Below are 26,949 nucleotides of genomic sequence, written 5' to 3' on the forward strand. Positions count from 1 at the left end.
TAATAGTTGAAAAAAAATTGTCACTCAAACAGCTTTCTGTTTTCTGTGGTTTAGATGAGAGCCCCCCAAATAGTAATTAAAAATCAAGCTTCTTTCCTGAGAACATTGCAGAATTGTTGTTGTCCTTTCTGATTGCAGGGCGGCGTGATTCTGGGGCACAACCGAATGGAGCCGCTGCCTGGCCTCCGGCCTTCTCCGTGACCCTGGGTGTGCTTGTGTTCTTTGCTGGGCGATCGTGTCCATCTGCTCTCCCTTGTTTTCCTGGGTTCCCCTTGACCTCTACTTTACCAAACCGATGTCCTTTGCTAGTGATTGGTTTTTCCAAGTATGTACATGTCCAAAGACTTCTCTTCTGAAAAGCTTCTTAATTGTATCTCTTCTGAGACGGGCTTGTTTGGTTTCCCTGTTCTCTGTACAGTATGTTAAATATGCATCGCCATGCTACAGTGTGCATGCATCGATCCCTTTTCTGCCTCCTGTTTCATTGCCTGCCTTCGGCGCACATTTTGTGTCGCTTCATATGTGTGCATACAGGGAATTTACACTGTTCTCATTGTTCTGAGCAGCCTTCCTCAAACAGCCTGTAGTGAGAGTCAGCTTTCAAATTTTTTGAAATCTAAGTTTCTCACTTTTACTCTAAAAATTTGTTGTTCTTTGGTCCCAGCTGGTAAGAAATCATTGCCACCAGGTTGGTGCCAATCCACAGACTACATTTTGTAATTGGTCCAGTGGAGGCACCCCACGCCTTTAGCAAGGTAGCTAAGTTGCAGCTGGAGAGAAGACTTTCTGGGCGCATGTTACGGGGGCTACGGTGCACTGGTTTGTAGTGAGTCGTAAGTGGTTCGTCAACGAAGAGCTTCCTACCGTCACCATGAAAAGCCATCCTGGTGATTTGCTTTAAATTTTGCTGTACTCTTTGCTGTTTGACAGGCCATTTATCCACATGTTTATAGATATGTATTCCAGTCAGACACGATCAAAACTCATGATCTGTCCACGGCCCCTTATGGGGGTGTTTTGGTTTTTATTTCTGAGAAAAAGTAGCTCTCCTTTTGTTTACTATTCCCCACCCAATGGTTTTAAAGACCCCAAAACCAGACTCCAGCCCTGGACCACAGGTGGGATATGGGCAGGGGACACAGAGGACATGCTTGTGGGTGTAGGTTCTTGGGCCGTGCTTGGCAGGCAGGTGACTGGCCGGGTGGAGGTGACAGCAGCAGTGGCCGGAGCTGTGGAGCTGTGCTGCCACTACTGCTCAGAAGTGGAACGGCAGCCAGGGCTCAGGGGGAGCACTGGTTCCTGTGGCTGCTCCAGCAGCAGCTGTGAGAAGCAGAATAGAGCCTGCCGAAGTTGTCCATTCACTGTGCAAATCACATAATGTCATCTTTCACAGCACCTATGGAGGACATCAGGGATCCCTGGTAGTGCCAACTGCAAGGAACTGACTCGAATGTTCTATTCACTTTCTGCTTGAGAACGTGCACTTGGCATTCAGACATACAGCTCTCGTTCCAAGTTAAAAAATTGGTTTCATTGTGGGCATTGAGCAATAAGCACTTGCATTTCTCAGGTAGTTAAGCCGGGAAGAAAAGTTGTGTGATTCCAGTGCAGGTCAGTTCCTTCTCTTAGTGACACAATTGACTTACAGAGAAGAACTGCCTCGTAGGCTTTTCTTGGCCGTGGTCTTCATGGAAACAAACTACCAGGCCTTTTTCCCATGGCACCAGCAAGGGGGTTCGAACCACCGACATTTGGTAGATGAGCACCAACCACACCATGTAGGGAACCTGTATTATTAGATAGGGTCTGATGTTTTAACCAAGCTAGATCTATTTTATTGTTATTATTAAATACTTCTATCTCATCACAATCCATACATTCATCCAGTGTGTCAGGCACATTTGCACATATGCCGCCACCATCATTTTCAAAGCATTCTCTTCCCACTTGAGCCCCTCAAGCTAGAGCTATTAGAAATGCTTGGCTTCTTCTTTGAGAAAATGCCCACTGGCGGATGACACCGGTGCAGCCCTGGGGGCCTGGAGTGGGGGCCCACTCAGGCAAAGCTGAGGACCGGGAGTGGCTCCTTGTCACCACACTAGGGCATCTGGTCCAGTCCCTGGAGGACGTGGGCTGGTTCTCCTGCCCATCAAGGAATCTGAGATTATCAACCTCTTCCCGGGATGTCCCTTGGGGACAAGGCTCTGGAGATCATGCCTGTGCAGAAGCAGACCCAAACCAGCCAGCATACCAGGCTCAAGGCCTTTGTCACTGTCGGGGACTACTACAGCCACGTTGGCCCCGCTATCCTTGGGGTCATCATCCTGGCCAAGCTGCCCACGGACACTGTGCAGCAAGGCTGCTGGAGGGAACAAGATCAGCAGGGTGACGGGGTTGCTACAGGCACATGCCGGTGCACCTCGTCCCCATCCCCAGGGGCCCTGCCTTTGTTCCCCCCTCCCCAGGCCCAAGAAGTTGCTGTTGACACTGATATTGAAAACTGCTGCACCTCGGCCGTGAGCTTCACGGCCACCCTGGGCAACTTCCCAAGACCACCTGTGATGCCATCTCCAAGACCCACTAGCTCTCTGGCCCCAAACTGCTAGAAAGAGACCACATTCACCAAGCCTCCCCACCAGGAGTTCACTGACCTCCTCATAAAGCCTGCACCCGGCTCCGTGCAAAAAGCCAATTGTGACCGCCACGGAGTTGATGGGATACAAATAATAGAATAAGCTAAGCCCAGTCCACCCCCAATTAAATATAAGCTGTAACTTTTGAAATCACATAAATAATTATCTTTCAATAGTGTCAAGAGAAAATGTTTGTTAGCGAGCTTTAGTATATTTTCTCTTTCTTTGTTGGCTAGAAATGGACTTTGTATTAAATTATGATATACAAAAATAAGTTAAAGGTTGTCTTTTAATTTGGACTTAAATTTTCAGTACCAACTAAATCGCGTATTGTAATTAAAATGTTATGGTCTGGATCTGCAAGGGGGCAAGTGCAGAGAGGTGACTTTAAAAGTAGTGTGCTTTCCTTGCCGCCTCTACCCTAACGCCACCCGGAAGTTTGCGGCCTTTTAAAGGCACCAAATATTTGAGCACAGGTGGCTTTATGGCCAATATCCATCCCCAAAAGAACACTCTTTGGGTGAGACTATTGAAATTTTTATATGGGTTTTTACTTTAGTCAATATATTTTGGGGTTGTTCCATTAAAATATTGAATAACTTGAAAACTGCTTACTTTTTATTTTGCATTCAGTATGGAAATTTATTCCCAGAGTGGAGCTTTTCTGATGCAAAATTGGAATGCTTGTGTAGTCACAACAGCTGTCCCCACGCCATGTGGCATCTTCCATTACTTGACTACAGAGATGAATTTTGGCCCAGTGTTTCAGTAATATTGGACACATATGGTTTTAAGTGGCAAAGCAGTATGCTTATGCATTCATTTGACTTTCACAGCTACAGTTGGCTGCAGATTAGAACAGGGAGAATACATTCACACCACGGCCACCCTCATGCCTGCTGGAGGAGCTGGATCACAGGAGGCTCTGTTGCTTCCAAAGACACAACTCACTATTCCTGAGGAATTACACACTCACGGAAGTGCCGTACAGCTGTAGGGGAAAGCATAATGGCTTGTTGGAAGGGTTTCCTCGGAGACTGTGGATTATGGCCCAGCTATTATTGATGTCATTGGTCGTTTGCTTTGTGCGTATTAATAATAAAAATAATGGCCCTAAAGTAACGATGAAATAAAAGGAAGCACAACCCCAGCAGAAGGTGATTTCTGTGGACACCAGTCCGAATATGTGGTGGAAAGTTGTCTCCTTCTCAGCAAAAAGAGGCACTGGACTTTGAGACACGTATTATTCACCAGGTTGGTTTTTCATGCTTATTGTTCGTCGAGGTACCATATTCAAAAAGCCAATTCCTTTGAAATAGAAATTTCTTTTAGAGAACTCATTCACTCTGCAAAGTAATGTTTTATGTTTTTGCCATTTTCAACAATTTTGTTTGCTCCAGAAATGTTTGTTATGATCAATACAGAAATAAGATTACTCGATTGACTATGAAATGCATTGATAATGTGAAGTGGTTTGAATGCCGTCGGTTGTCTTCAAAGAATTCAATACGATGCATATGTAATTTTAACTTCTGGCCGCTCCTATTTAAAACTTAACTCTTGCATTCCTGAAACTCATTTGGAATACTTAGTAAAGCTTCGGCTTCCTAGCGCTAAAAATATGATTTTCTTGAGAATCAAATTACATTCCTAACAGTAAGATCTTTTTATTGCTCTTCTGAATAAAATACGACTAAAGAACGATCCTTTTCCCCGACTAAAGTAAGAGCAAGCAAAACGAAAGAAATCGCAGTGTAAAATGTTAAATTATCTGACATGAAGAATTAGATTTCTGATGTTCATTAAATATCAAAGAAATTCCGACCATTCCCAGTGCAGGCTCTTTTTATATAAGTGAATTTATGCATGTATCCTACAGATCATACAGATGAATATGTTTGAGTCTTTCAGCTTTTAGTGGATACAAAGTAGAATGATTGATAAAATCCTCCCTACTATTGGCTATTATTTACTGACTCTTAAGTGGCAGGTTGTATTTATGCCAATTTATCTGCTTCAGGGAACATTCTTGATAGCAGAACAAAGTGAATAAAAGTAGTTTGCTTTGCAAATGAATGCAAATGGGAGAGCCTTTTCGGAAAGCCCTTTAACTGGGGCAGTGCACTTTGATTATGAGTGAAGCTGCCATTTGGACGTGGTGAAAAGAGCACGCTTGAACCATTGATTGGGGGAGACAGTAGAAAGTCAGGAAGGGCCCGTTAAGCTTGCAGTGAGGCAGGCGGATGTCAGTGTGGTTAGCGCACAGTGGGAGAATGACAGGGAGGATTAGTGTCAGGGAGAAGCTTTGCTGTAGCTGTGGAGATAGTCCCTGGGGTCACTCACCTCTGACTGTTGTTCTGTGCTGATGGGTCTGTAACGCAAACTGCCCATGTATGCCTGTGCTTCATCGGAAATGGTGATTAGAAAAGGTATTTGTCTCAAAGGTTTCTTTCTTCCTCCCTTCCTTTCTAATTAAAGGAAAATAAGGTAGACTTCCTGTATCTCTCGAGTATTATTTAATACCAGAGCGGTTCCCGCCTCTGGTGAGTGATTGTCCGGTGGTAAACTGTAATGTGGAAGAATGGCAACAGGGTCATTTACTAATAGTTCCTGTTGGCTTTGCTACGTTTTGGCTTTGACCAGCGCTGAGTAAACTGTGGAGAGTATGCTGGCTGGTGGGATTTGTGCGTTTGAGGTTTTTCCGTTCCCGCAAGGTTGATTCAGCTTTATCAGTTGTCAGCTTCTAGAAGACAGTAGCCATCTTGGAAATGAAGTGTTCTGCATTGACTTCATGATATAAGGCTTGATTGTGGCCTTCTCTACTTTTATTTCTATTTCCAGGTTTTTATGAAAAGGCAAGCATTTCACTGTCAGCACGACCAACTTAGAGTTCTTGGAAATGAACCTCAGTCTCAGTTGGGGTTCTAATAATTCAGCATATTTACTTGTTCGTCTTTTCATTTATACTTAGTCTTTCTTGTTTTCTCGAAAATGTGGTTTTTCTTGAGGCTCATACCTCGGAGCACTAGTGCGTCAGGTGTTGATGTCACAAAGTACCCAGAATGGTTCCTCGCTTGAGAATAAAACGGAATTGTCTATTCTTGCCATTATTTTTGTCTCCAAACTCCTGGCTTCTGAACATCTCTGCTTTTTAGTTTCATATACAAAGGAAAATATGAAAGCTGCCGGAGCTGCTGCCCCTTATAATGTTAAATATGAAACGGCCTTCCTATAAACTGCTGGGTGCATTTTAAAAGGCGGAAGATTTATATGATTTGAAGAGAAGCCAAAGTACGGGGTGCACTTTAATATTGTTGATGTGCAGAAACCATATTGCCAGCACTTTGCTTCACAGGCTTGTTAAATGTTTTAGCAAACCTTCTCCTGATTATTTATTTATTTTTAATGTTGCAGGCACCTGAATGGACAGAAGAGGACCTCAGCCAGCTGACAAGGAGTATGGTTAAGTTCCCCGGAGGGACCCCAGGTCGATGGGAAAAGATCGCCCATGAATTGAGTCGATCGGTGACAGATGTGAGTGTGCTCTGATTTACCTTGTATGGAGGGGACAAACCAGAAGAAGCAAGAGTCCGTAGAAGGCAGACATGGGATGGGTCCAACATTGTCTTTGAAGGGAGGCTATAGTCCTTGTAGAACCTGCGAGCGAACCATTAACGAAATAAGCGAGAAGCAGATGTCAGTTTAGTCCCCTGGTCCACAGTTAACAGCTGTAACTGATCAGTGGGGGGGGGGGGGCTATGGATTCTTGTGCTTAGAGACTTAAGCTACTGTAACCTAATCACAGAAAAACAATGCCAGTTTTTGTGTTTAATAGTGATTTCCCTTTAGCTGTAGAAAAGTTTTCAGTCTGAGCAGAGTTGGAGAAGTTGTATTTCAGCTGGATCTTTTTAATAGTGAAGTGTAGCTTGCTGTTGGTATTTAGACAGGTGGTTTATATTAATTAAATGAGCCGTACTCCTGTAATCCAAATGGACTGCTTGAATTTTTACTTCAAGGTTGATATCAACCCTCCATTTTGACAAATTGCTTAGTGGGGAGGTGCATGCGTGCGTGCGTGCGTGATGCATGGCTGAACCTAACGTTTAATTGATAGTGTTTACATGGAAAATTTGGGGCTTGGCATTTTGGGTGCTTTTATTTAGGAGACTTGGGACAAAGACTGCTAGAGCACACAGCATAGTGCCTAATATACTGAATATTCAGAAATGTTTCATTGAAATCGAGGGACTCATAACATTCGTGACTAAATACATTCTTTCCTAGATTTACATAAATCCTACAGATCTAAGATGTTTAAGTTATTGTTGAACAAAACTATTCAAATATTCCCTTTAATTCTTTTGGCATACTTTCGGGTCTTTTTTTGGCAATGAACAATAAAAACCCTGCAGAATGATTTATAAAGGCGGCTACAAAGAAGAGTGGTTTGTTCCATAAATACAAAAATTTATTTTCCAGAGTAAATTTCTACTGTTTTATTTAGAAGCAGATACACAGAACATATTATTGCAGTGATTTTTTTCTTTTTGTGTGCATATGTGTGTAGAAGATGAACTGGGAATTTTTAATTAGATATGTAAACATTTTTACTAGTGTACGGTCTTTTTAAAGGAATGCTATTTTAAATTTTTTTAAAATTTTTGCATTAATCTAGCTTCAGCAATTAATCCAGTTACATGGGGGAAATTACCATCGTAGCTTATAACAAACCACTTTTTTGTTCTGTTTTATTTATCTTGAGTGATTGGCAAAGAACCCAAAGGATACTTTTTCTTTTGCTAAGAATGGCCCTGAGATGTGTGTGGTATTATCTTGTGTTAAGATTGTTTCTAAAAGATAAATTAATAGTGACTTATCGGTAAATACCTGACAAAATTAAAGAAATTTCTAGATCTGGGTGTTTTAATTTAAGTACTGTGTCCCTTGAGCTGCACAACTATCCAGAGATTGGTAAAAAAAAACGACTCCCCTGGTATGTCGGAAGTTATAAAACATTGGCTTAAAAGGGCCCCAAAATTTCAGTTCAATTGCTTACTGAAAACAAAAAACAAACAAAAAAAAAACCTTCACTAATTATCTCCATTGAAGATAGCACCATCTTTAACGTGGTAAATAATATTTTTCTGTGGCCTCACATTTAATAATGGCAAGGGCACATAGGAAATTGATTTCAATTAATTTACTCTCATTAAAATCTAGTTAAATTTGCATCAGTGCTTTTAAGAGTAGAGAGATGGAAATTTAAAAATGTTTAGCATACACATGATATAGGCAACAGATCTTTGAGATGGCTTGTTAGTATCATATATACAGAAAATCTATATATAATTTATGAGAGTAGTCTGTGCAGGCAAAAGTATTGTTTCAGTTTTGTTTCTTCCCCTAGATCTTACCCCAGGGAGACTGCTGTTATATAATAGAAGGCAAACCAAACGTAATGCTGTCGAGTCGATTCCAGCTCATAGCGACCCTGTGGGACAGAGTAGACCTGCCCCCGTGGGTTTCGACAGAGCTGCTGAGAGCCACTGAGCACTGGGCACTTTCCACACTGTGCCACGAGGGTGCCTGAGTTAGAATAAATAGTTTTATTTTATCGTGAAAGTGACAAACGTGACTTTGTGAGGGTTTTGGTAGTGCTGTTGGTGTTTGCCAAGTACTAGTTCTATTTTCTTAATACCAAAATCCCTTGGAAATAAGCATTTGGTACCCAAAAAGTCATTGTAATTTGCTCCCCCCCCCCATGTCAGCTACATTGATATAGACTCCATATATGTTCATTCTGTGAGCATCATCTTCATAGCTGAACTGCACACAGGAAAACTTTAAGTCACTCTCTAAAAGAGAGCAGGCATCTGAGAACAGATCATGTATGCCTTCCTAATGGCATAGGGACGGCTTTGGAATCACACACTGGCGCCGCTGAAGGAGGTTCTGCCCGCACAGATCCTCTGTCAGTGGACGTTAACCGCACTAGATCGCTCCTTCTACTTTGGGCCCGATGGTGTGAATTAGATTTGTTTTCATGAAGTGTCTGATTATGAAAAAGAAACCCCTTTCGGTGTGCTGTAATCAGAACCTCAGCATACTGGCCGGATCACCTGTTCCACCTCTCCTGTCTTTGCGCATCTGTTCTTTGACCCTTCTTCCGGCTGGATTTGTAGCTGCAGGCTTAGCTCCCTTCCCTTGAGAAGCAGTTGACCTTTTTTTGAGAGGGCTGGGAGGGGAGCGGTGGTGGGATCTACACGTCCTTTATTTGAGTTGACAGATTATAGTGAAAAGTCTTATTTTATTCATCAATTAAGAAAGGAGTCTTCAGTATGTTAATTGTCATCGTTAACATAGTTAGACTGCTGAAATCTGCTCCTGACAAAAACAAGCCAGGTGATTATTATTTTTAATCCACAGAAAGTATATTTTAAGACAGACCTCAACTGTAAAACCTGCTTCATTACAGATTAAATGTTTTCAATGTTAATGTATGCCTTTCAGCAAATAATTTTGGTAGCCACAGAGGGCACTCAAATTATAAAAACAACAGAGGAAACAAATACTGTCTGGCATGGAAACCCAGCTTTAATGTGATTATTAGCTGCAGGTTTTCTTCAGTAAGGTCAGGGAGCACTCGGGTTTCTTGTTTGTGAAGTAATATCATTATCCTGCCTGAAAGGATGTAAACCGATTCTGCGGCTTTCTCTGCTCCCTAATCTCTTGCATTCTGGTTGTGATAACAGACTGGTGGGAGATTTTCTGCCCGCTAGAAAAAGGCCCAAGTAGGCAGCAAAACAAAAGACAGGTGGAGGGATGGAAGCAGACTCTCATAATTAGCTTAGTGCCCCCAGTGTGAGGTCAGGAGTGTGTAGTTTGGTAAGAACCTCTCTATATGAGAAAAGAGGAGAGATGTTAATAACCCCCCCCTTTTTTTTTTAACTAACTAGAACTGGAGAGGGACCAAAAGAACTATCAATTTGGGGCGAGGGGGTTTGCGGGGTGGGGTGCTTGTGCATTATTATTATGTTTCCAAAAGCTGAAGCAAATTGTTCTGTGCCATTGGATCGGTAGCAGGTTACTATGGTTTGGTGCCAGTGTACAGAACAAACCTGGTTCCCATGCAGCGGTGTGTGTACCCTTTATTTCATGGCCTGACTTGCAGTCCCCTCAGCATAGCCAGCACTTGCTCTCTGGCCTCCCCCGGGGGTTTGGGTGGCCATTGGCCTTCCTTCTTGTCTCCTGAGCTTTATTGTCGCCCATTGGGTCTCCTCGGAACTGTATTCTGGAGCAAGTGTCGCCCATCGGGTCTCTCAGGTTGATCCGAGGAGAGGCGTGCGCTCCCTCGTGGCAGAGTCGCATTGCCTCGCAGCAGACTGAAAGGCTGTCTCGGGGAGTGGGTTCCGTGCCAGCTTTGAAGGGTATGTGAGGGCAGAATCTGGCGTCCCACTAGGCTTTGTAAGACTAGTCAGTGTGGTCTTTCTCATGGGTTTGCATTTGACTTACATTCTCCCCATTCTGTCCAGGACCTTCTCTGGAGACCCGACCTGGTCTAGGCTGTCTCGGGGCCATCAGCCCTGTGGACTCCTGAGTTCCCCAGTCTTTGACTGTCTTTACTCTTTTGGGGAGAGACCAATAGTTGCATCTTATATCGCAGCTTGCAAGCTTTTAAAACCTCAATATGGTGTTTCTTTTTGGCAACGAAAGCATTGGTTTTGCTCTCAGAATCAGACTAATCCTACACGAAAACATACAGATGATCAGGAAGTTTGTTTCCTATAGCAGTGTTCTTGTTCTGAGCCTAAGCTCACAACTTTTCTCCTTCCCTCCCTCCCTCCCTCCCTCCTACCTTACAACCTTTGAGGAGATTTAACATATTTCTGCTAAGCTACGCTAATCTAATAACCACCTCGCATTGCTATCAAATCAATTCTGACTCATAGCGACTTTCTGTAGGTTTCTGATACTGTAGATACAGCTCTACGTGAGCTCATTGAGGAAGACACGGTCGATGTGGTAGGGCTTCGTTCCCTGTTCCTGCCATCACCTGGGGAACAAATCAGTCAGGAACCTGTCACGCATCACCATGGCTGCGAAGGATGCCAGAAAGACCCCTGAGGAACCAGAGGTGGACATGCACCTTACTCTAGCCAGCCGCAAAATCCCTGGAGACAGTGTGAGCTGGCTTGATCAGAGGGACGAAGCTGGAAGAACTGCAAGGGAAGGGGCCAATTAGGGTGCCTGCCAAGACTCCGGGAATCGGGAGCAGGAAGCTCCTCACGGCACAGGTTGTAAGACCTGGATCTGCAGGAGTCTCATCGGCTTGCACAGTCCTTCTGACACGGCCGGCCAAGCAGATCGCTTCCATCAGGACTGAGCCGGGAGTAGTGAGTGCATTCACCATTGCAGATGCCTAAGTCAGTTATTGTAATAGATGGATTATTTATTGGTTAAAAAAATCTTTATGGGAGCAAGCAGTCTCATCTTTATCCTGTTCAGTAGTTGGTGTGTTTGAGCTGCTGACCTTGCCGTTAGCAGCTTCCCCCCTAACCCACAGGGCCACCAGAACAACTTCTCTATATAGAGACTTCTATTTTAATAAAAACCAGACTCACTGTACCGAGTCCATTCTGACTCACAGTACTTAATGCAGACGAGAACTGCCCCTTTGGGAAGCTGAGGCTATAAACCATTTGGAGAGCAGAACACTGTATCCTTGTGCCTCAGAGTGGCTGGTGGGTTCAAACAGCTGACCTTGTGGTTCACCACCAAACATGTAACCCATCATGGCACAAGTTCTTTTTTTTTTTTTTTAATTTTATTGGGTGTGGCACAAGTTCTTATCCCAGGGTTGCGAATGGTTGATATAACAATTTCAGTCAACTTGATTGCGTATTTGAGTTTGGTGATAGGACCTTTGGTGTCCATCAGATAAAACTGTGTAACTAATTTCTAATCTGTGTGTGTGTGTGTGTGTGTGCGCGCGTGTGTGTACCATATGCACATGATTTCTAGGCCAGAGGCTTACATGCTTGCATTCCATGCCAACATTTCTTTCGCAACATTGAGAAATCACAGATAGGGCATTCTTTTTTGTTTTGGGTTTTTAATCATTGTATTGAGAGCTCTTACACATATCATAACATTCCAGAGTTCAATCACATCAAGCAGTATTTATTGTACACTTGCTACCACAATCAATTTCAAAACATTTTCTTTCTTCTTCAACTCCTTGATTTCAGTTCCCCTTTGTCTCCTCCCTCCCCCACCCAACTTCCCAGGAACACTTATTTTTATTTAAAAAAATTTTTTTGCAATATCATACACAATCCAGTATATCCATTCACATACAGTTATCTTGTTAGATCCCATCACGTGAGGTTTTACAGTCATCGGTGCTACAGCTCCCTATTCAACCTCCCCTCCTCTTCCCATACCCTCGGAACCATTACTCCTGTTATTGCTTTCAGGTACTGAACAATCTTAAATATGCAAATAAACATACACAAATATAACATGATTAATGAGGTAAAACAAAAACCATGATATTAACATGTAACAGTTCAGGTTTATTGTGCCAACCTGGCCAGTGAACACATGTGGGATAATTTGAAGGGCAGAGAGATGAATGGCTCGGCAAGCCTCGCCTGTCTGGTCTCGTGTTCTCTGATGGTTGGACCAGGTGTGGCTGCCTTAGCTAGTTCTCTGCCTCAGCTGGCAAGGCTCACTTCCTGTGAGACATCCCTGAGGAGAAGCCACATGGACCTACCCTGACCCCTGCCAGCGCTGAGATGCTTACACTCTCACTGCTTCAGCTTTCCTCCTGCCTTTGGCATCGTTGCGTGTGTTTTGTGAGATTGAGGAGGACTTTGTAGATTGGTGTCAGACATATGGGCTAATGTCAGACTTATGGGCTTGGACAGCACTGAGTTGGGCTGCTCTCAGTGTACACTTAACCTTTATATAGAGCTCTCATAAAATGAGTGTCTATGAATTTTGTTTCTCTAAGTCTACCCAGACTAACTCATAAGGGGAGGCAATATTGAAGAACGAAAGGATAGTTATGAGGTTCATCAGTGCCATACCGCACCCTGGATTTATCATCTCTTCTATGCAGATTGGACATTATTATAAACTATAGGAGAGTAAGTAAAAAAGCATTGCTCCAAAATCATAGAAACCTGTATTAAACAAAAATATGAAAGTGTGAAGCATTGTTTCTCAACATAGCCTCTATCTAGGTCTACACACTTCTGAAAAGCGGGGCTTCCATCTCTCTAACCCCTTCCCCAAGGACTCTGTGTGCTCTGATCTGCATTGTGCTGAAGGAGAGGAGCTCCTCCAGGAACTCAAGTCCTGTTCTTAAATGTCCTTGAGTTTGGAGAACAAAAGGCATCTGAAGGGCCAAGATCAGGGCTGGAGGGCAGGTGGGGCAAAGTCACCCAAGGAAGTTAGGTTAGGGCAGCTCTTAACTATACTCAGAATGAGCAGTTGCGTTGTTATGATGAGCAGTGGGGGGGTGGAGGAGTGTTTGAGGCCATTTGCTCACCAATGCGGTTTTCCTCACTAAATAGCTCTCCACAATAAGCTCCTGTGATTATCCTGTATCCTTTGGGACAATCTATCACGATTACCTCTTTAGGATCCCGCCCCACCCCGAAAAAAAAGTCACTGTAACCTCCTGAGTTCACCTCCCTGCCTTGAATTTAACTGCCCACCAGCAGCTGCTTGCTCTCCGGGGGTTTGGTAACTCCACATTTGTCCCGGCTGTGGCTTATTCCACAGTCGGCTTCACTACCTTCGCCTAAAGGACTGGCGAGGACGTGGGCTCTGAGCCAGCTCAGAGGGCAGCACCCTGCTGCTGGCGAGTCTTTTGGTACGTACACATGGCTCTAAAGTAAAAACGAGCATTTTTAAAGGATGTTATTCAGATAATGGTGAGTTCGTTTGTTTGTGAAATTATATTCATGGCTCTTGAATAATTTTTAAGTTGTTGTGAGGAACAGCATTGCCTCTTCTGTCTCAAAAGTTGGTCCACCCCTGAGCCAGCTGCTGGTCATTACACAGTGCTTTTGGCACCCGTTGAGCCAAAAGTTTGCTGAGACCAAGATGTCCCTTAAAGTTGAAAATGCCAAAGCACGTGAGAGCCCAGCTCCTCTAGCTCGCTTCCAGGGTGAGTCTGCGCGTTCTCCTGCCAGCTTATTCCGCCCTGGAAGTGAACAGTCTTCCTGCTCTGGGCTCATCTTTGAGGTCTTTCTGACGACAGCACACCTTCCAGCATCAGAATTGTGAAATTGGGCAGTGCAAATCCTCCAGCTCTGGCCCCTAAACATGACTTTGACTTCTCCGGTCCTTTGCATTTCCACCTAACTTTAGGACATTTCTTATCAATGACTGAATAAACCCACTGTCAAACGAGTTGATTCCAGCTCACAGCGGCTCTATGTAGGTTTCCGCGGCTTTGTAAAGCAGCCAGTCTCTTTCTCCCCAGAGCAATTGGGGGTTTGAACGGCCGAACTTGCACTTAGCAGCCCAGCACGTATCCATCATTGCATAGAACTTGATAAGGAATGAAATTATTTTAAATTATACTTTCAGATTTTTCACTGCTAGTCTATAGAACTACATTGAATTTTGTGTAAATTCATCTCATAGCCTTTGACATTGCTCGACGCTCGACATTAACACATTGCTGTGGTAAAAACAACTTTCCTTCTTCTTGGTCAGTCTAGAAGAGTCCTGGTGATGTAGTGGTTACATACTGGGCTGTGATCCACAAGGTCTGCAATTCAAAGCCACCAGGTTCTCCAAGGGAGAAAGATGCATTTTCTTCTCCCGTAAACAGTTATCGTCTTGGAAAACCCAGGGGGCAGTTCTACACTGTCCTAGAGGGTCACCGTGAGTCCGAATGGACCGGATGGCAGTGAGTTTTGAGTTATAGCCGATGTAGAAAATGTATTAGGCTTAGTCTAGCTGTAGGTTTCGTAATACATTTTGACTTGTATTCTGTGGTCTTTATTGTTCTCACTTTATGATGAAATTAATAAGCTTGAAAATTTCGCCAACTAAAGACTTGATCAGATTACAATGCAAAGAATGGCTGAGTCCCTCGCTCGTCCCCGCCTTCCTGGAATCCGAAGAGCGATTGAGTCACCTGGTCAGACTAGCCAATGAGAGGGACTGTGACCTCCACCAGCACAGGAAGTCTCCTTGGTCCTTGATTACAAACTCTGATGGCCTGGTTAAGGAGGTGGTGGCCAGATCTATGCAGCCAGTAATTTGAGGGTTATACTTCACCACCACCTTCAACCTTCTTTGGAAAAATGAAATTTTTTAAAAAATGTTTCCCTATACCCTGGAATAAGACTATTTCATTTCTCCACTCTCTTTTTCTGTTTTTTGGTGCTTTTCTTTGAGATTGATCTTCCTATTTGTCCTATAGTTTCCATCCACAGAGAAAGGTCTGGGTCGGGGGTTTTCTATGGAGTTTCACAGAGATTTCTTGGGTTTGCATTCAATTTTCACTCCCAAACAAACGAGAAACAACAACCAAAACAACAAGGTATTTCCTTTTCTTCTCTAGGTTGCTAAGTTGCATCACCTGATTTTTCCCCCTTTAATTTGGTTTCCGATTGATTGAGTTCACCGGGAAGGCAGGAGCTGAAAAGTTCCCTTTTTTAGCCTCTAAGGACAGAGACTAGAGAGCACCATTGTCACCAGCAGGTTCGGATTTGCTCCTTACTAAGTGCTCTGGGGCTGCTATATGCTGTTGACTTGCTTCTGGCTCAGCATGACTTTGGGGTTGCAGTAGGGAGCAGTCTTCTTCAAGGGACCCTTGTCGGCAGGCTTTCCTCTGGAAGAGTCACTGGTGGGTGCTTAACCACCAGGGCTTCTGCCCCTTTTTGTTCTCTGCTACTCACTCTGCGTCTCTGCTTCTTACTGCCAGTGGAGAACAGGCCAAACCCTACTGAGGAAATGGGTAAGAATTCTCTGTTACTGATTATACTCGAGGATCAGCCGAGGCACCTAATTTTATCACAAAAACTGCATTAAAAATATGCTGACTAAACTGCATTAAAAATATGCTGAAAAAGTCGGCTTATACACGAGTATATACGGTATCATGAATAACGCTACTTTTTGGAGTTGTTTTCTTTGTGATTTTTATGATGATCCAAAAATTGCCCAAGGCCTGCATCCCATTGTTCTCTAGGCCGACTCCCTCTGTGCCTCTGGGCCCGCTTGTCTGAGTGCACCTCTAAAAGAAGACTCAGGACGGGGGCTGCCCACTGACTGTCCTTTCTGTGTGCAGGTGCTTCCGGAATGCTCACAGACCTTCCATTTTCACCTCCACAAGTGGCCCCACCGCCCACCCACTCTTGTTCCTATTGCTTAGAGTTTAAAGATTTTCCCAAAGTGTTTGTGGAATCATTCACCCCCTTTCCGGCAGGCTTCATCTGCATAATCTGTCCTCTTCTCTATTCAGTCTCATCTGCAACTCTTCCCAGAAGGTTCTCTAGCACAGTGGTTCTCACCCTTCCTAATGCTGCGACCCCTAAGACAGTGCCTCGTGTTGTGGTGACCTCTCACCATAAAATCATTTTCATTGCTACTTCATAGCTGTCATTTTGCTACTGTGATAATTCGGGCAACCCCTGTGAAAGGGTCGTTGGACCCCCAAAGGGGTTGTGACCCAGAACTGCTGCTCTAGCACTAATACAGTTCCCCCCCCCCCCTTATTCTTCTCCACTTGGTCACTCCAATGAGTTATGGAGGGCAACTAGATAGATGAATTTCTAACTAAAACTTAAAATTTACCATTAGATCTGGAATGAATCTTTGGCATTCTTGAAAGTGAGAATTGGAGACCCATGGATGTTAGATGATGTGCCGGAATTTACCCAGTATACAGTTTGGCATATTCTCTGGATTGATTTTTCCCCCCCATCTTGTCATATTGTACCCCAGATGTCAGACGAGCCTTCTTTTATCTTCCATTGGCCTGGGAATAATTGGCTGAGACCACTAATCACTTTACAGCCTACAAGTATCCGGCAACCAGTCCAGTATCTGTGCTGCTTATACACCTCATGCTTCAAGTACCTACACCCCAGTGCGCCCTCTTTATAGACTGCCCTCTATGAGCTCCTCAGGAAGAATCCACACACCGAAAAATATTAGTGCACTGGGGGGGCCTACTTAAATTGAGCCTGAAGCTGGCACAATGATCATCATGATTTTGCAGGGGAAATGGAGGCATGTGCTTTAAAAAGTACCCTAAAAATTCCTACAAGACAGTGCTGACAGCCAAGTGCCCCCTCCTGGTCATGCCATCAGCAGTTGCTTTTCTCCATACCTTGTACCCCTTCTCTGCCTTTATCCCCTTTTCCTTCTCTGCCTGTCTTTCCTCACATCCTCTCGTTTGGGTACACGCTCACCCCTGCTCTGAATGCTGGCTTCTGCTCTACAAGCTCACAGTGGCAGCTGTGGGGGCTTGCAACCTCCTCTTAAAACACTTGACAGACTCTGCGTTCAAAGCACACCGCGTTCTGTCTGGGGGATTCTAGAGCCGTCTGCTAATGTTTTTGCTTGCCCACGTTCTCCCGTAAAAGGACCTTGAGAGTTGTACCATTTCTTCAGGCCCTTAAAGCAGAGCACGTTTCCTTTTGTCTGGTTGAGTTGCCTTTGTCCACAAAGGAGGGACAGATAAAATAACAGAGAGAGGGGAACATCAGATGCCCGCCTGGCCTGCGGTAGGCCTTTAATTAACCCTTTCAGTCCACAGGGTGACAAACCGCATAAATACCTGACACACTCTGAAGACACACAGGAAAGGAGCAGCGTGGTTGGCAACTGCGCCACCTTTTGAGTAATACATGGTGATTTGCTTTCTGAGATACACTGCCCTAGTGAATTTGAAATCTTTTGAATGAATATACAAGCAAATAAGCAGGCTGTCTGTTTTAGTCTGTGGGTCCTTGTGTGTCACCGCGATGCTACAAGCTAGGCCATCTTTCTTTCCAACACCAGCAGGGTCATCCACGGTGGGCAAGTCCCTGCTTTAGAGCAGAGGGGCAGTTTTGTATGGTCAGGGACATTGTCTTCGAGTTGTGTGTACACTACTAGGCTTTCTGGAGTAAGAGGCATCTAAGCCAAGACGTACAGGATGAGCTGGTGACTGGTGGGCGTGGAGATGAGCTCAGGGAGGGGGAAGAAGGAGTCCTTCAGGTGCCTTTGCGCAGAAGGCAGCCTTCTAATGGGGAGACCAAAACGGGGTGAAAAAGTCAGCCAAGGCCCAATCTCAATGAAGTTGGAACTTCCACCCCCAAACTTTAGGAAACCCTTGAAAAGATGGGTGAATATGTCAGGTTGTTTTCATATCTCACTGAATTAGCAATATTTTCAAAAGTACCCTATAGTAGCAATTTCTCCAAAGGAAATGGCTGTCTACATTGCTTACATATCTAATCAGGCAGGTTATGGTAGGCCCTCTTTTTGATAGTTAAGATGAACACTGTTATCTCTTGTTTTTCTATCCAGACAGATAGAGAATTCAGAGAAAAATGTAAAGACACTGGAGAAATAATAAGAATGAACAGCACTTCTTTCTACCAGTTGGAAACATTTTTTGAAGTGGTTTATTTAATGTTCAGGTAACAGAGTGCCCTTTGTATTTGAAAGTTACAGTAGTTCTTGGTTGTAATGAGTGCTAAGTTCAGATGGGAAATTGACTAAGAGAAAATATAAGTGAATGAAACCAGGGATTTGAACTGGTTCATTCCAGTTTAACCTCCTGCTGAGAATCTGCATTTTCATCCAGATAGACTCTATCAGATTCTACGCTTTACCCAAATCCCCAGGTGAGCCTTACTAAAATGCAGATTCCGATTCAGTATATCTGGGATAGACAATTAATCCTCAGCAATGAAAGCATAAAATACTGGACTTCACAGTAACATGTTTTTGGTAATTATGCAATATTTATAATATAATAAAATCAGCCTTAATTTGAAAAATGAGGAATGAGGTTATTACTAGTAATCGACATGTATTTTCTGAACGATCTGAAGATGTCAGTAATATGAGCATATCTATTTATATAGCTCAAAAAATTGGAAAATTCTTTTTATATTGATCAGAAATTTGCTACCATCTCCACACATGGAAAACTTTTTGTTTTGCTAATTTAATTTTCTATGCATTAATCAACTTTTCACCAAAAGGAAAAAAAAAACCTACTTTAGGTTTTTAAAGATTCATTCCACCCTAGCCTGTGTGTTCCAGACTTTACTGACAGGTCTCTATTTCACAAGACCTTTAAAGATAAAATTTGATATAATTTTACTAAGAAAAGGAATTACCGACCTTTTCTGGCTTAAAATCAAGATGTGGTGAAATAAACTTCCGCCCAGCCCTATAATCTGGGACTGCCAATATACCTGTGGGAACGGTGTTACCAGAAGCCTAACCACACAGGTGATCCACAGCTCTGATCACTCAGAAGAGCACCCTTATCTGTGTGCACGTTCTCTCCAAAGAGGAGGCTAGAAAAGAAGGTCTGACTATAGCTGGTCACAAGCCTGTGTTTAATCAGAGACAATGTCTTTTGCAATTGTGCATGGCATAAAAACAGCATGGGTAGCTGAGAAATTCACTGTGGACCCTGTGAGGAAGTCACAGAATAGTTACTTCCCAATCAAGAAGAGTCATAAATTGCCATCCGGATCCAGAGCAGAGAAATACAATAGATTCAATGATGACCTTGATCACTGAATCTTCCTGACTGAGACATGTTGGGCGTTGAGTTTTATGTTCGACCATCGCTTATTTGGGAAATCGTAATCTGCCTAGAGTTGAGGATGCCAATCTTTCCTCCCAAACGGAAATACCCTGCCATCGTCTGTCATGCCATCACCTGTCACACCATCAACCTGTCATACCCCACCCCACCCGAGTTGAACGTTCATAAGAGAAAAAGTATTGCGTGAGATTATTGTGGCTCTCCAAGCCTCTATGAGAGATTGGGCTTAGCAGAGAGACAGGAATATTAATGTAATAGTTGGGCCACATAGAACTGGATCACAAGTTGTGCTTTGTTTCTATGTAATAAGCATACGTTTCGAGTTGCTTTTTAAGTGGGAGAGAAAGGTATGGCGCCAAATTACCTTTGTCACAGTAGTGATGTCCCACCAATTTCATTGTTTGAAGTTTGTTGTGTGTAGTGGCTCGGCCACATTGTGATATACAGAATTATAGACTCAGAATTCTCTGACAATATAAAGAATATCTAGCCAGATGTTCACAAATGAATTCAGGGGTTCTTTGTGACCAAGAAGATTGTCCTTAACCACATCGAGGAGGTCTTCAGGACCTGCACAACCGATGTCCCGTGTCAATCCTGAGCGATCACCTAAAATGCTTCCTCCTCACCTGTCACTGGAATTTACTTACTGGACAGGATTCTGAGAACGAGAATCCATTATTTTTGTAGAAAAATTCTCATTCTCAGTTTTTCATAGTTAAAAAAAACTATATGCAAGCCTGTTTTATGACTTTAAGATGACAGAAAATTTATACGTGCCTTAAGTTATGGGAATGTAGAGCTAAATATATTTGTGTCTAGGGCCACCTACTACCATCAGGTTGATTTCAGGTCATAGTGGCCCTTTAATAGGGTTTCTAAAACATAAATCTTTATTTGCGAAGTGGCTGGTGGTGGGTTGGAGTGGTCAACTTTGTGGTAGCAGTCCACGGCTTTCCTCTAGGGCTTCATCCATTTGACCGCAAATAAAAAGTTCATCAGAATTCTGCATGTGACCAAAAAGATGCAGGCAGGAAGCTTAGAAAAATGTCAATTCTAATATATACACCACAAACTTTTCTTAGAATTGTACTTTAATTGTTGAAGTAAAGTGTAACGCATCCCTTATATATATAAAATACTTTTATTTGGGGGCCCTTGCATCTCATCACAATCCATATATTCCTCCACATTTGCACATATGCCGCCATTATCATTTTCAAAGCATCCTCTTCCCACTTGAACCCCTGCTATCAGCTCCCAGTTTCTTCCCCCACCCTCCCTCACAAATCCTTGATAAGTTATAGGTTATTATTTCCATATCTTACATTGTCCTCCATTGCCCCTCATCTACTTTTCCGTTATGCGACTCCCTGGAAGGAGGTTCTAGGTTGATCTGTGTGATCAATTTCCCCTTTCTCCCTCCACCCTCCTCTAATCCTCCTGGTATCTCTACTCTCCTTGTTGGCCCTGAGGGGCTTGTCTATCCTGGACTCTGTGTTGCGGGTTTTATCTGTAGCAGTGTACATGCTCTGGTCTACTTCGATTTGTAAGGTAGAATTGAGGTCATGATAGTGGGGGGAAGGAAGCACCAAAGAGCTAGAGGAAAGTTATGTGTTTCATTGGTGCTATATTGCACCCTGACTGGCTCATCTCTTCTCTGTGACCCCTCTGTGAGGGGGTGTCCAGTTGTCTACAGATGGGGATTGGGTCTTCACTCCATATCCCCTCCGCCCATTCACCTTGGGTATGGTTTTATTTTGGGTCTTGGATGCCTGGTACCTGATCCCATCGACACCTCACGATCACACAAGCTGGTGTGCTTCTCCCATGTGGGCTTTGTTGCTTCTCAGTTAGATGGCTGCTTGTTTATCTTCACGCCTTTAAAACCCCAGATGCGCTATCTTTTGATAGCCGGGCATCATCAGCTTTCTTCACCACATTTTTATATATATATTTTTATGTCGTTTTGTATACTTCCCTTTATATGAATTTCCTTTATAGTTCTTGTATAGTTCTCTTTAAATGAATTACTCTTTCTCTGGCGTTATATGACCTCTTACACAGAAGTCCAAAGGAACCTCAATAATTCAATTATTTTAAATAAACTTGAAATTCGCCTGGTTATGTAGGAAGGATAGCTTGCATTCAGTAGGTTGTATTTGTAACATGTCTCGTGTTTGTTTTCTCCTTTCATAACACCATACACTAACAAGTGTTTCCATTTTTATTTATATATATATATTTAATCGTTTTATTAGGGGCTCATACAACTCTTATCTCAATCCATACACATCAATTGTGTAAAGCACATTTGTACATTCATTGCCCTCATCATTCTCAAAACATTTCCTCTCCACTTAAGCGCCTGACATCAGGTCATCATTTTTCCCCCCTCCCTCATAAGCACTTGATAATTTATAAATTATTATTTTGTCATATCTTGCCTTGTCCAACGTCTCCCTTCACCCACTTTTCTGTTGTCCGTCCCCCAGGGAGGAGGTCACATATAGTTCCTTGTAATCGGTTCCCTCTTTCCAACCCACTCTCCCTCTACCCTCCCAGTATCGCCACTCACACCACTAGTCCTGAAGGGATCATCCGCCCTGGATTCCCTGTATTTCCAGTTCCTATCTGTACCAGTGTATATCCTCTGGTCTAGCCAGACTTGCAAGGTAGAATTCGTATCATGATAGTGGGGGCGGGGAGAAAGCATTTAGGAACTAGAGGAAAGTTGTATTTTCTTTTTTTTTAAATCATTTTATTTGAGGCTCATACAACTCATCACAAAAAGTTTAATAATATCTTACAAGCAGCAGCCACCAGAAAGCCTATAGTAATATAAGATAAAACTGTAAAATAAGAAAAGTTACCAGATATACATTAAGTGCATATTACAACCATAAAAGGTCAATCCATGATGAAGATAAAAAATTATAAACCTCATAAGACAGCATCAAAATACATGAAGCAGTATGGAGAGGCTGGTGGTTTTGAACTGCTGACTTTGTGGTTAACAGTCCAGTGCATAATCACTATGCCCGTAGACTCTCCCAATTAGACCCTGCCCCACGAATAGCCAAAACAATCCTGAGAAAGAAAACTAAGTGGAATCACTTACGAATTTCAAAACTTACTGACAAAATGATAGTAATCAAGTATTGGCACAGGGACCAATATATAGATCAATGGAATACAATCGATAATTCCGTAATAAGCGCAAATCTGGGGTCAACGGGTTTTCAACTAGGGTGCTAGCTAAGACTGCTCTGGGGAAAGCATAGTCTTAAATGGTGCTGGAACATCTGGACCTCAGAAAGCTGCCATCGAGTAATTTCACCTCCGAGAATGATTTCCACCTGTGTTCGAACTGCCCCTGTGAGTTCTGAGAGTGCAGCGTTGTGCAGGAGCAGAAAGCCTCGCCGAACAACGGGACAGCCACGTGTAGTGGCACCCTTCAGGACTGCAGCTTGCGGCTTGACGCGTTTCTTCAGTGTTCCCTTTCGGTTTTCTAACACAGGTGTGTGCACATTTCATTATAACGCTCTCAAGCTGCCCTTTGAAATCTCCTTGACTCTTGTGTCACCTTTTTTCCTTTCCTTTTATTCTATGTTCACAGTTTCTTCTGATGCCCACTTTAGTCTTTTCTTCTTGGTCTTTTTAATGGCTTTTTGGTTTCTTCGCTTTATGGTGTTTGAGGCTATCCCACCGTTCCCCACTTCTTCGGTCGTTACTGTTGAGTGTGTCAAGTCTGTTCTGGAGATGGCCTGTAAATTCAAGTAGGATGAACCTATAGGTGTCTTTTGGCACCTGTGGACTTGTTTTAATGTCTTCATCTTCAACTTGAACTTGCATGTAAGCAATGGCTTGTTGTGCAGTCACCCTCTGGCTTTGTTCTAACGAGATTGAGCTCCTCCATCATCTCTTTCTACAATTGAGGCTGATCTGATGCCTGTGTGTACCACCTGGGGAAGTCCACCTGAACAATCACCATATAGGTTGTGGTTCCACTGACCAGCAATTGTCAATATATCTGGATTGCATGTTTGAGCAATTTGAGCCTGCAACAGTTGATAAAAATCAACGTATTGATTAATGCAACAACATTCCTCTTCTAGTTTTCATTTCCGTCATAGTAGACCATATGATTGTCTGGTTCATGATTGTCAATTTGGCCGTTTCAGCTTGCTAAGGCCGAGGCTAGTGATCTTGATATGTTCCATTTCATTTTGGATTACTCTTGGCTTCCCTAGGGTCGTACTTTGTGCATTCCATGTTGCAAGTATTAACAGATGTTTGCAGTAGTTTCTTGTTGTTCTGGGTCATGCCGCATCAGAAATTAGAGCTCCCGAAAGCTTTGTTCTCGTTACGTCTTTAAGCTTGAGTCTACTTTGAGGAGATATCTTTTCCCAAGTTGTATCTTAAGTGCCTTCCGACCTGAGGGGCTCATCTCCTGGCTCCTGCTAGTAGGGCATGTTCTCACCACTTAGTTCTTCCGAAATGGATGCTGCTGCACAAACAGCACAACTTACATCGCTTAATGTATGAGGGGGATTAACAGATCATGGGATTCGCCCACAAGAAACCTCCTCATGTGAATTATGTCAGAGCTTTGGGAACTACTCTGGAATTATCTTCAAATAATTTAAGTAAAAAATAATAATAAAATGCAGGACACAAGTAATTTTTTCTGTATGCGATTGTGGTGGTGGTGGTTCTGTGAATGTGTAAATTATCTTGAGGGATGCTTCGGCTCTGAACAGACAGACAGCCAAGGAGAGGTCTCACGAAGAATGTAATTCCGGGCAACATTAGTGCTGAGCAAAAGTACATGGTGAGGAATCTCTCACTAGCTAGAGTGTTCCTGGATTGTTTAGTCTTGCTAAATTGAAGGATGCGTACAGCACACAGAACAAAGGCACACAGTGGATTTCCTTGCTGGACAGGTTAAAGATAAACGCTTTGTTATCTAGTCAGTGAAGCCATTCAAGCTATTTGATCCGAGTTCTACCTTTGAGGTATTATTTTATAAAAACGATTAGTAAGTAAGTTGGAGACCAGTTAAAAGGCTGCTAAGTTAGTTCAATCAGGTGAAAGTCATGAAGGAATACAGGTAGAGGAAAGGAGCCCTGGTGGCGTCGTGGACTATGTACTGAGCTGCTAACCTCAGGGTCAGAGGTTCAAACCCACCAGCTGCTCTCCAGGAGAGAGCCATCTGCTCTAAAGCCCGAAGGCAGTGAGTTTGAGATACGGGGTGGAGGTAGGAGTGAGAAGGGAACAAATGGTAATGACTGTGATCAAATGATCTCCTGGAGAACTGGACGGAGAGAAAGAAAAATCAAAGCGTTGACGCTTGAATTTTGAGCCTAATAACAGGAACGATCATAGTACTAGTAAGGAAAAAGCAAACACCCCAAACTCACTACCATTGAGCCCATTTAGTCTCATAAGGACCCCATAAAACAGGGTGGAACCTGTGGGTTTCCAAGACTGCCACTCCTCATCTTTCTCCAGAGGGGCAGCCCAACGGGTGAAGAGAAAAGTCAAGAAAATCTGAGAATTTAGTTGAGGAGAGTTGATAGGTGTGGTTTGGATGGAGTTTGTTGCCTCTGAGGAGCTCTCGATAAGCGGAGGAGCGCATGGCAGAGCAAACAGTGCCTGCGGACCAAGCCACCAGGAAGCCACTCCTGGCTCTGCTGAACTCCTCCGGGCTGGTTTCCTCGGCTGTCAGCCGAGAGCCTTGGACTGGAGAGGCAGTGATTGAGAGCAAAGATGTAGGAGCCAGACTTGCCTCCGTTCTGCTGCTCACTAGCCTTTCTTCCCCAGACAAACTCTGTACTCTCTCTGGGAATACGTTTTGTAAAATGGGCATAATAATTACATACGTAACCTAATAGGGTTTCCGTGAGGAATGTACATATCCATATGCAGATCTTCAGACAGCTCCTACTTGGGACAGTGCTTGGTGCACAGTAAGTGGAGTCCCTTGCCGAGCTCATGGTCCACTGTCGTGTGGTAAATTTTTGGGAGACTGGCATTCTGTGGCAGGGGTCGGGCCAAAGATAGAAGTTAATCATTTATCTTATTGGTTATTATTGAATAGGTGGAAGAGGACGTATGAATGACAGGGACCAAATGTTGAGACATCCTTCTGTTTGGGAGCAAAGGGCAGGAGTGTAAAGAAGGGGCCAATGAAGGCACGTTCAGAGGAAGAGAAGGGAAACGCAGAGACACTCAAGAAAGCCAAGTGTAGAAAAGGCCAGGTCTAGGGAGGGTAGTCTTTCACAATGGGATGCTGAGCTAAGTTTGAGCGGTTATGGGAAATAGCTGAAGGAGAGAGAACAGTTGAAGATAAAAGCAAAGGAAATGAATTGGGGGAGCATGGTTTTGCAAGGATTTAAGTAGCATATGAGCTTCAAGAGGAAGGAAGATAACTTCTTTCTTTGAAATGGGATAAAAGAAATCAATGATATATGATGATGCAATCAAATTTTTAGTTTGGAAATTAAGGAAGCGCATGTTAGAGGTCTTCAAATTTTAACATACAATAGGGTTAGCAAGGTCATCTGTATAGAGAGCGCAAAGTAGAGGACAGAATTGAAGAGTGGGCTTTACTCTAATTCTGTCCTCTCTGAATGGAAAACCAATGATCTGGTTCAGCAATAATAACTAATATTTACTTAGCTCGTACCATCTGCCAATTATGATGCCAAAGGTTTCTTGCAAGCCCAAAGCATCCCTTGGAGGCAAGTAGTATTAGGCGTATTACCCACATGAACAGAGAAAGGGTAGGAAGAAAATAACTTTGTTACCCAGCAAATAGGACATTGAAACCAAAATCAAAAACCGTATCTGCTTAACTCTAAGCTCTTAACGATCAGTCTTTCTGACATTGCATTTTGAAATTTCATTAAATCACAGAAATGTTGGTTCAGGAACATACATGAATTAATGAGACAGGATATAAGATACAGACAAACAGCTCTCATAGACAGTAAAATTTAAATGCAACGCAGTTTACATTTTAACTAAATTGAGGAGAGATGGATTGTTTAATAGATATACTAAGAGCAATTAACTGTTCATTTGGAAAAAAAATTTTTGACCTCATATTTACAAATATACATTATAGAAATTAGAACAGTGCTTGTCTATGTCAGGGGAGGTCTGACTGAAAAGCACAGAGAACTTGAAATAATAGTAATGCCCTATAATTTGTTGGAATATTGATTACATGAATCTACTTATTTGTTAAAACTCATTGATTTGCACATATAAAATCTGTATGTTCTACCATATGTAATTATTGTCTTAATCAAGAAGGAAAAAAACAATATGTAGATCTCCAAGATATTGTTAAATGGGGAGGGGAGAGAAGATATAGAGTGAAACATAAAATATACCTTTATTAGATAAAGAAATGATTACAACTATGCAATTATACATTGTGCTTTCATAAACCCATATGTCTATAAATGCACCATGGGCCTTTGGTCCCATTCCAATGAC

The 26,949-nt window shown here is 43.0% G+C and overlaps 1 protein-coding gene across 1 annotated transcript in view; it reads left to right on the forward strand.

Moving 5' to 3' along the window:
• DNAJC1 (DnaJ heat shock protein family (Hsp40) member C1) overlaps positions 1-26,949 on the forward strand; it is a 217,616-nt gene that overhangs the window by 178,169 nt on the left and 12,498 nt on the right. Inside the window, exon 10 of the mRNA XM_045300227.1 lies at positions 6,048-6,167. Within this exon, the coding sequence (XP_045156162.1) occupies positions 6,048-6,167 (120 nt within the window). The remainder of the gene's footprint in view (positions 1-6,047; positions 6,168-26,949) is intronic.

Source organism: Echinops telfairi, unplaced genomic scaffold, assembly GCF_000313985.2.
Source record: "Echinops telfairi isolate 266 unplaced genomic scaffold, ASM31398v2 ScPeMD7_7461;HRSCAF=8499, whole genome shotgun sequence".
Taxonomy (NCBI): Eukaryota; Metazoa; Chordata; class Mammalia; order Afrosoricida; family Tenrecidae; genus Echinops; species Echinops telfairi.